The sequence below is a fragment of the Micromys minutus genome (genome assembly GCF_963924665.1).
Source record: "Micromys minutus genome assembly, chromosome: 8".
NCBI classification, from domain to species: domain Eukaryota; kingdom Metazoa; phylum Chordata; class Mammalia; order Rodentia; family Muridae; genus Micromys; species Micromys minutus.
In genome coordinates, this window is record NC_137977.1 from 19,526,609 (window position 1) to 19,537,008 (window position 10,400).

Consider the following 10,400-nt stretch of genomic DNA (forward strand, 5'->3'; position numbering starts at 1 on the left):
GAGATCCTCCTTCTCCTTCCCAGGTGCTGGGATTAAGAGTACTCCAACTATGCTGGGCTACGAAAATCTCTTGGACCCAGCAAAGATGAGCACCACCACCTTCTCTACAAACACAAAACCACAGCAGTCTTCTGGGTGGCAAGCAGTCACTGTCCCCTGTAACGTGGACTGTATCTTCAGTTCCTTCTTTGCTGAAAAGCTTGAGGATACAGATATCAGGATGGGCTGCCTGGTGTGTCAACCCAACACAAGCTACAGTCATCAAAGAGGAGGGAGTCTCAGTTGAGAAAACGCCTCCGTGAGATCCATCTAAAAGGCATTTTCTCAATTAGTGATCAATAGGGAAGAGCCCAACCCACGGTGGTGGTCCCATCCCTGGACAACTGGTCCTGAGTTCTATAAGAAAGCAGGCTGGCCCTTTATCCTCGTTACGCGTCTAAAGGCAAGATGGGACACCAGCAGCTCTACTGCAGTCACCCACGGAGGCTCCGCCAGGGCTCTCGCTCTTGCCACGTCTGCTCGAACCGCCACAGTCTGATCCATAAATACGGGCTGAACGTGTGCGCCGTCTGTGCTTCCGGCAGTACGCGAAGGACGTAGGCTTCATCAAGTTGGACTCAGCCACCTTGAATGGATTATTCAACTGCCTACCCAGTGAAACCGGATCATGCTAGTCTTTGTGCACAAAGAATTAAAAAGTAAAGACTTCAAAAAAAAAAAAAAGAAAAAGAAAAAAGAAAGCAGGGTGAGCAAGTCATATGAAGCAAACCAAAAAGCAATACTCCTCTATGGCTCTGCATCAGCTCCTGCCTCCAGCTTCCTGCCCTGTCTACCTCTAAGGATCAACTATGATATGGACGAATAAATCTTTTCCTCCCCAACTTGCTTCTTTTTTTTTTTTTTTTTTTTTTTTTTTTTTTTTTTTTTTTTTTTTATGGTCGTGAAGTTTTTGTTGCAAAACGTATTTGTATTTGGCTTATAGCTCCAAAATGTACAAAGCAAAGTTGGCAGAACTGAAACATAACTTTCCATATTAACACACTGCAGCATCCTCTCCTCCTGGTGACTAAGATAACTAGACAAAAGAACAATGGGGGGGGGTCAACAGGTAAAACTACTTTCTGCATGAACTTGACAACCTGCATTTAATCCAAGGAACCCATGAAAGGGTGGAAGGAGAGAACCAACTCCTAAAAGTTGTTATCTGAAATCCACATGTACTGGCCATGTAGATTGTCAGCCTAGTGTAACAGTTATCTTGCTTGTCAGCTTGAAGAGATCTGTTAGTCTGAGTAAGAATGGGTCCCATAGGGTTCAAATATTTGGATGCCTGGATACTTGGTCATTAGGAAGTAGCCTTGATAGAAACTGGAAGTGTGGCCTTGTTGAAGGAAGTTATATCACTGGTACCCACACCAAGCCCAGGTGCACGCTCTCCCTCTCTCTCTCTCTCTCTCTCTCTCTCTCTCTCTCTCTCTCTCTCTCTGTGTGTGTGTGTGTGTGTGTGTGTGTGTGTGTGTGCCCCCTCTGTCTGTTGGTCTCTCTCTCACACACACACACATACATCACAATCATTGATAATAAGGTTTTTTGTTTTTTGAGGTATGGTCTGACTATTTAGGTCTGGATGTCCTGGAATTTACTAGTAGACCAGTCTGGTCTTGAACTCAGAGAATTCAAGCTCCTAAGTCCTGGGATTAAAGATGTGTGCCACCACAGCTACCTAACAATAAAGTTTTGAAGATCAATAAGAAAATGCAGACATTGAACAATGCTGTAAGTCAATCTGATCTAACCCACATACATAGCACGCTCAGAGGGAGCAAAAGGGGACTTATTAGATTGGCTTACATGAAAGGTCTGAATAATCCACCCATGGCTACTGGAGAGGCTGACAGCACAGCACTGCTCAGTCTGAGCTGGTACCTCAGCAACCACAATCTGGTGCTGAAAGTCTAGAAGCTCCCAAAGAGTTACTGGCATTCAGTCCACATTGCAAAGCCAAAAAAACTGGGTATCAGTGGAGGATGGCACAGGATAAACACATTCATAAGCAAGAAGCAAAGATAAGCACAGGTGACCCTGCTTTTCCCTCAGACCCCTTGCCATCTGGACAACCCCGTGAATGATGCTACTTGCTGAGTACAGACCGGCCCTTTAGTTAATCTGCTCTGGAAACACCCTCACAGGCATACCCAGAGCTTCTCTCCTAGGTGACTCCAGATTGTCTTGGTCACTGTTCTGTTGCTGTAGAGACAACATGACCAAGGCAACTTATGGTTAGAGCGGATGCTGCTTTTCCAGAGAACCCAGGAATGTTTGCTTCCCACCACCCGTATCAGGTGGCACACAACCATCTGTAACTCCAGGGTGAGTCAAGGAAACAAGACAAAGAGCTAGAGGGGGACACCTGATAGCTTCCTCTGGCTTGTGCAGAGGAAGCAATTAAACACACATGTACATATACGACACACACCACACACATACCTACCCATCTCAACACACACGTAGGCTGAAAGTAAATCATTTTAGGTTACTGAGATGGCGTGGCACGTGATGTACTTGCTGACATGTTGGCTGACAATATGAGTTCAATAATCCCTGAGACCCATAAAGGTAGAGGGAGAGAACTGATCCCCAAAAGTTGCCCCTTACCTCTTTATGTGCACGCCAACACATATGCCACCTACACACACAATTATAATAATAAGTATAAAAATCCATTTACTAGATGAGCTCTATTATTTTTTTGTGTTGGAGACTAGACCTACAGCCCCTTCACTTGCTAGGCAAGCAAACCCTTCTGGGGTTTTCATGGTTTTGTTTAAAGATTTATTCTCATTTTATGTGTATAAATATTCTTCCTGAGTGCTCGAAATCGTACTACATCAATGCAGTGCTTATAGAGGTCACAGGAAGGTTTGGGATCTCCAGTAGCTAGAGTTACAGATAGTTTTGAGCCACCATATGGGGGCTGGGAAGCAACACCAAGACCTCTGCGAGGGCAGCATGTTCCCTTCATAGTCATGAGCCACCACTCCTGAGCTGTTATCATATAAGCAGCACTAAATTCCATTTTCCTTAAATCTAAACAGATGATGTCAGGAAATTAATAACCTAACTGGGGGACTTACTGAACATTATTGGAAACTATTAGGTTTTGTTTGTTTGTTATTTGGTTTGGGGTGTTTTGTTTTGTTTTTTAACTACCACAACCAAATTGTAATCCCAGCAGTCGGGAGATGGAGGGAGGAGAATCAAGAGTCCCACATGAGCCTGGCTAAAGAACTAGAAACAAAATCAGTGCAGGGGCATGCCCATGCGGCCATAGGACCTAATGGACGCAGGAAGAGCTAAATCTGAGGTCATCCTGGGCTGCAACAGAGTTCACGTCCAAGCTGTACCCAAGCAATACAAAACAGAGGAATGGAAAAGCTGACTGTGGCACCCCGATCCAATCCCAGAACTTCCGAGGAGGCAGGAGGCCAAGGCTTTCTCACTTCCACAGTAAGACTGAGATCAGCCCAAGCTGTATGAAAGACATGAGGGGTGGGAGGAGGGGAGGAGTGTGTTTCATCTTAAAGACACAGCACTTTCCACCATGCCTGAGGCCGAGTTCAGTCCTAGGCCTAGGGAAGGTTTGGGCTAGGGTGAAGTGTAAAGATCTCACCACTGCCAAGTTGTGTTTCCGCTTTGCCCTCTGTCATTTTACCACTTCCTGTTTCCTCCACCCTCGTGTTTACCCAAGCTTCCCTGTGTCCAGCTCACTTCCTCCACCCTTGTGTTTACCCCAGCTTCCCTGTGTCCAGCTCACTTCAGAAGACAGAACTAGGGGGAAGAGATGGCTGCAATTATTAAACTTGTTTCCCAGCACCAGTGTCAGGTGGCTTGCACCTATCTGTAATTCCTGCTCCAGGAAATTCGACACCTTCTTCTGGCCTCTGAGGGTACCTGCACACACACAGCATAGCAACACACACAAACACACACACACACACACACACATACACACACACACACACACACACCTTAAAAAAAAAAACTCTGAGGTTTTTTTCTTTTTGTATTTGTTTGTTTGTCTGTTTGAAACAGTTTCATGTGTCCCAGAATAACCTCAAATTCACTATTTAGCCGACGTTGACAAACCTCCTGTGTCCATCTCCCAAGTGTGAGGACCATATAAGCATGTACTACGATACCTGGCTTTCCGTTTTAAAGGCCAGGATCTCTAGTGTAAACATGTGGAATGTTAATGTAAGTTTAACATGGGCTTGAAGTTAACAAAAGGAGGTGCCTGCCAACCCCCAAGTAAATTCACAAAATCTCTCTCTTTTAAGGTAGGATTTTATGACTCTCAGGCTAGGGCTGAACTTTGTTATACAGCAGAGGGTGATGTCTAACTCCTGATCCTCCTGTTGCCACGGTGCTGGGGTTTACAGACTGGTACCACCTGCCTGTTTTCTGGGATGATAAAGACCTGAATGCCAGTTCCACGAATGTCAGGCAACTACACTACCAACCAGGCCCCAGCCTAACAACATAAGAGCAATTTTTTGAGCCTAGCTATTACCCATCAGAATGCTATTGCCCGTCAGAATGCTCTCTCTGAGCACCTTGATTTCCCCTCCATGCCCAGGAAGCACAGACTCTTCCAACAGCTTTCTCAGAAGTCCTCCTCCCTGCAAAGGCACAAGTCAGATGCAGACACTGGATCTGCAACACACTGAAATGTTGCTTCCCGAAGTCCCTGCTAAAGCATGGTATGTTAGGTGATAAAGCTGGGTAAGTGATGCCTGTCTCGCCAGCCATCTTATGCTGTTATTACTGTCACAAAGAAAGTTTCTAATGTGCTGTTACTACTGTGACTAGGAAACTTTCTCATGCCCAAGTTGATTGCATATTCTGTTATGTTCTGTGCTTTGGTGTTCTTGGAAACCAATCACAACAGAGGTCAATTGGAACTGCTTTGTATAGTGAGCCACAGTAAGCTTGGACCTGAACCAACTGCCAGCTTCCTGCACCTGTGTATGATAAGCTGCCTCCGGGATGGAGCCCAACATAAGAGAGACACCTGCACCAATATAAGAAACCATTTGGAATAAGACTTCCATTTTGAGTAGAGGTTGAGTACAGTTGGCCTTTTTTAAAAGATTTGTTTATCTATTTATATATATGAGTACACTGTAGCTGTCTTCAGATACACCAGAAGATCCCATTACACATCAGATCCCATTACAGATTGTTGTGAGCCACCATGTCGTTGCTGGGATTTGAACTCAGGACCTCTGGAAGAGCAGTCAGTGCTCTTAACCATTAAGCCATCTCTTCAGCCCTGAATAAAGTTTTAAGTTCCCAAGATCTCCCTGGGAATTGACACCATACTTGTAAACATGTGGAATATTCATGTAAATTTAACTTGGGCTTGAAGTTAAAAGGAAGTGCCTGCCAACTCCCAAGTAAATTCATAGAATTTTTTTTTTGTTTGTTTTGAGGAAAGATTTTATAAATCCCAGCTAGGATTGAACTTTGTTATACAGCAGAGGATGACATTGAACTCCTGATCTTCCTACTGCCTCCTATTGCAGAAAGAGTCATGTATGTGGGTAACTGACATAATGATTGGCAAGTTAACCAATGAATGTTAGGTAAGGCAAGTCCCCTACAATAGTTGAATACTCCAACCAATGGGAACACGTTAAGTGTACCTAAGGAAGCCCTCTACCCCTACATCCTGATTGGTGAAATAACTTGGCACAGATATTTGTGGTTTCCAGGCTTAAAAGCTCTGTAGGGTTCTGGCTTGTGTTTGTAGTCAGCTGCTGAGTCTGCTCTGTGACCCTGATTGATTGATTAGTCCTAGGGCAAGTATTCAATAAGTTATCCCTTTCTGACTGACATTGGTGTTTGTGTAGTTTGTGGGGTGACTGCCAACATCAGAGTCTAGGGAGATGGCTCATTGGTCTGAACAGCGTTTGGATCTCATCACACACATGACAAACCAGGAGCTCCTTGGATGGCCATAACCTCTCTAAGGGGCAGAAACAGGAGAATTGCTAGGGCTTACTGACTGCCGGGCTCAAGTCTGCTTCAGAGGACTGGGTAGAGAGCTCTAAAGGACATCAGATGCCTCTTCTGGCTTCCACGCACGTTCGTGGCATTAAAAACTAAACAAAACCTAGTGGGATGGTGAGATGACTTCGTTCGTCTCATAAACCCACCCACCTGAGTTTGATCCCGAGGAACCCAAAATGGAAGTAGAGAGCTGAGTCCACAAAGTTGTCCTTTTACCTCATGTACATGAGTCCCTCAAATACTCATATCATGCACACACAAACGTGCAAAGGTGCCCTTGCACAAATGAACACACATAACCATTTTTTAAAATATGACATGTGGCTTCTTCCACCTGACAGAAACTGTGACATGAGAGAAAATGGATGACTCTCTTCTAGCAGCTAACTATTAGAGACTATTGACTTTTTGGTTTTTTTTTTTTTTTTTTTTTTTTTTTTTTTTTTTTTTTTTTTTTTTTTTTTGTTTGAGACAGAGTCTTACTAGGTGGCCTTGGCTGGCCTAGAACTTGTTGTGTAGATCAGGCTGGCCTTGAACACAAAGAAATCTACCTGCCTCTATTTCTTAAGGGCTTTAAGAATAAAGATGTGTGCCACGAATCCCAGATTCTAGAAACAGTTGAAATAACACATGGGAAGCTCCTGCTGCCATGTTTGTTCTATAACAAGGCCTGTTATGTAGACTGTTAGTGTGTGTGTTCATATATGTGCACACATGTGCTTGTACACACACATGAATGTACATACAAATGCATGCACACTTCCTCACTTCCTCTTATTTTCTGAGAGTCTAGAAATCAGGCATTGGCTAGACCACCCAGACAACAAACTTCCAAGATTCTTGTTTCTTTTCTCCTAAGCACTTTGGTTATAGAGACATACCACTGCCTCTGACTTTTAAAATTTATTCATTATATATATAAGTACACTGTAGCTATCTTCATACACACCAGAAGAAGGTATCAGATCTCATCACAGATGGTTGTGAGCCACCATGTGGTTGCTGGGATTTGAACTGAGGACCTCTGGAAGAGCAGTCAGTGCTCTTAACCACTGAGCATCTCTCCAGCCCTACCCCTGACTTTTTAATGTGGACACTGGAGATCTGAACGCTGGTCTTTATATTTGCATAACAAGCCCCTTAACAACTGATAATCTTCTTGGGGCCACTGTCTGTCATCATGATACGTGTGGATGTGCACTTGAAGCCTGCTTCCATGGGAACCTAGTTGTACATGTGTACCTGCTGAATGAGCAGGAGGCAATAGAATATTCACAGATATAATTCCCTGCCAAGTTTCCTGGATGAGACAGAGGCACAGGCAGAGCCAAAATCAACTCCTGTTGGCAGGTCAGAAGTAGGAATGGTTTCCACAAGACATAAGGTTGCCATTAGCTTAATTTTTAAGGTCATTCTAGAAGACTGTATTTGGCACAACTGTCTTGGCACGGCCATGACCAGCAATAAGCCTAATGCAAGTTCATGGCTGTTGGAACTGTGAGTCATTTCCCTGAAGTCAATCTGAAAGCTTTTCTTGGAGGGTTGACTTTCTAGAGCAACTCTGGAAGCAGCAGCCAATTCATGCTCTGGGGTCTGGAAAATCTTCAAGAAAACCTGCTGACTGGCCCAGTTTGATCCTACCTGACTGATGGTTTCTATATACTTAGTCTGGAAGGGGCACTATTAGGAGGTGTGGCCTTGTTGGAGAAAGTGTGACACTGCAGGGGTGGGCTTTAAGACTCTTGTCCTCCCTGCACACTGGTCACCAGCTGCTCTGCCACCTTCACCAGGGACCGGCTGGTGCAACATATCCTTGGAACAGAAGATGCTATTGTGGAAGCGACTTCCAGCGATGCTGTGAGATTTTATCCCTGGACCATTGATAACAAGTACTATTCCGCAGAGGTCAACCTGTGCATGGTGCCAAGCAAGTTCCTGGTCACTGCCGAGATTGCTGAGTCAGTCCAGGCGTTTGTGGTTTACTTTGACAGCACACAGAAATCAGGTCCTGACAGCATCTCCTCATGGCTTCCTCTGGCAGAAACATGGCTACCCGAGGTGATGATCCTGGTCTGTGATAGAGTGTGTGAAGACGGAATAAACCGACAAGAGGCTCACGAGTGGTGCATCAAACATGGGTTTGAGCTGGTGGAGCTCAATCCAGAGGAGCTGCCGGAGGAGGAGGAGGATGATTTCCCTGAATCTACAGGCGTAAAGCGGATTGTACAAGCATTGAATGCCAATGTCTGGTCCAGTGTTGTGGTGAAGAATGGCAACTGGGATGAACTGAAAAGAAGCCGTCCAGAAATTCCTAGAGTGTCTTCTCCCATTGTCGCAAGAGGGGTGAGTTCAGTACATGGAGATGTCTGGCGAGAGCGCAGCTGTCCCACAGAGCTCTTTTTAAAGACAGGAACCAGGGCTTCAGCCTTCTCAACTCACTGACTGGAGCAAACGGCAGCATTGGATCAGCAGAGAGCTGTCACTCTGAGCAGCAGGAACCGTCGCCAACAGCTGAGAGGACAAAGTCCCTTCCTGGACAACGCAGTGGTGCATGTGGCTCAGCACACGCACAGGCTGACAGTATTGTCGACCCCATGTTAGATCTGGATGTTCAAGAATTAGCCAGTCTTACCACTGGAGGAGGGGATCTGGAGAACTTCGAGAGACTCTTCTCAAAGTTAAAAGAAATGAAAGACAAGGCTGCGACGCTTCCTCATGAGCAAGGAAAGTTGCATGCAGAAAAGGTGGCCAAAGCCTTCTGGATGGCAATAGGGGGAGACCGGGATGAGATTGAGGGCCTTTCTTCTGATGACGAGCATTAAGTTCTGCTGGCTCAGTCTGACGGACACTGATACCAGCGCTGTGTGTCCCAAGTGCTTCCCTTCTAACTGGGTTCTGCTCTGCCAAGACTGCCATTAGCATGCTGGCCACCTGACTGGTTTTTGGGTTTCCCTTACCTGAGTTTTTAGAAGGGTGCTAAGGAGAAACTTTTGCTCCTGCCGCATAAGTACTGAAATGACAGTGAGGAAACCCTTCAGATCCACATTCTTCATCTTAAGAACCTGGGTAATGAGTCTCAGAGATCTGTAATGTAGGAAAGCCAAGTGTCAGAGAGCACAGTGATCCCAGCACTTGACAGGCTGAAGCCGGCCTGGGCTCCATAGGGAGGCCTGCTTCTCTGCTGAATTGCCAGCACCCACACTGGCTGTAGGTTGGGAGCTTATGCTCTCTGTAGCATATTGTTCCTGATCCCTGCTGAGAGCACAGCTCTGACCTAAGCTGTAGACCTAGTATGTGCCTAGGGGTCAGGGGACCATGTGACTCATGGGTTTGTCTCTTAGCAAGTCTTTATGGACATTTTTAAGTTCCGTGTCTAAGTTCCTGCCACAAAGAAGTAAAAGACGGGTGTGTGTCCGTAAGAAACAGAGGCAAAGGTTTCCTCCTCTGGGGAGCGGAAACTACCCCTCTCCTCAGCTGCTGGACAAGGGCCCTCAGTTCAGTCATGTGTGGACCAAAGGAGCAGCAGCCTTGGTTCCGAGCACACTGCTGCTCACACTGGTAACTGCTCTCTGACCGAGTGCTCCACCTGGCTGCTTGAGGTTTCAGAGCAAGTATCCCCTTCTTTCTGCTTGGAAGCTAGGGATTACTGTCAAAGCATCAGTACCAAGCAGTGGAGGGGATAGGTGAGCCTTCCAACAACCAGGTCCTGAGCCACCACCATGGTTTACTTCCAGGGCTGTTGGCTCTTCTATACTCCAGGGCCCAGTCCCAAGGAAGCTCTGTCCTTCCTCCTGTGTTGTGTTTGAGTGGGTCACAAAGCAAAGTTTTAAAGGAAGAGAGGAAAGTACAGCAAGGTCCTTACTTCATCATCACAGATACTTCTGTGAGGCAGGCGTGAGTCTCCATCATGGCTGTCAGTGTCTAAGCAGGGGCAGTTATGATAGATGGCATTCATTGTGGGCTGAGAGCAAGTCCTGCCTTGATGTCAAACATGAGTTGGGTCATGACCAGAAACAAGATGCTCCTGCTTAGGTACCACTTACAGGACCTGAAGCATGCTTGGCCTGGCCAGAAACAACAGGGAAGAAGCATGAGTCTGGTGATGGTAGTATTCTAGAAATACTGGGTGCTGGTTTGCTCCGGGTCCCGTGCTCCCATCTCCCCAACCCCGACTCTGATTCTGTAAGCTTGATCTTTGAGTTTGGGTTTACCACTACCCTTTCAGAGGGACTATTGCTTTAAGGTGAGTGTATTAGCACTGGTTAAGAAGGGAAATTAGGGAAGTTGACTGTGGGTTGCCAGAAAGGTAGAACATCCTTTTCTTAAAA

The 10,400-nt window shown here is 45.8% G+C and overlaps 1 protein-coding gene and 1 pseudogene across 2 annotated transcripts; both read left to right on the forward strand.

The window, feature by feature from the left end:
• The first annotated feature begins 447 nt into the window (after positions 1-447).
• Positions 448-674, forward strand: LOC308423756 (small ribosomal subunit protein uS14-like; annotated as a pseudogene). The gene has a single exon. The product of its transcript is annotated as a small ribosomal subunit protein uS14-like (transcript).
• A 7,459-nt stretch (positions 675-8,133) lies between these two features.
• LOC308423792 (alpha- and gamma-adaptin-binding protein p34-like) lies at positions 8,134-8,894 on the forward strand (the record flags this gene model as incomplete). The annotated part of the gene is made up of 2 exons (XM_080920558.1): positions 8,134-8,334; positions 8,454-8,894. 2 exons carry the CDS (start codon positions 8,134-8,136, stop codon positions 8,892-8,894), a joined length of 642 nt encoding a protein of 213 aa, XP_080776684.1.
• Positions 8,895-10,400: the final 1,506 nt, after the last annotated feature.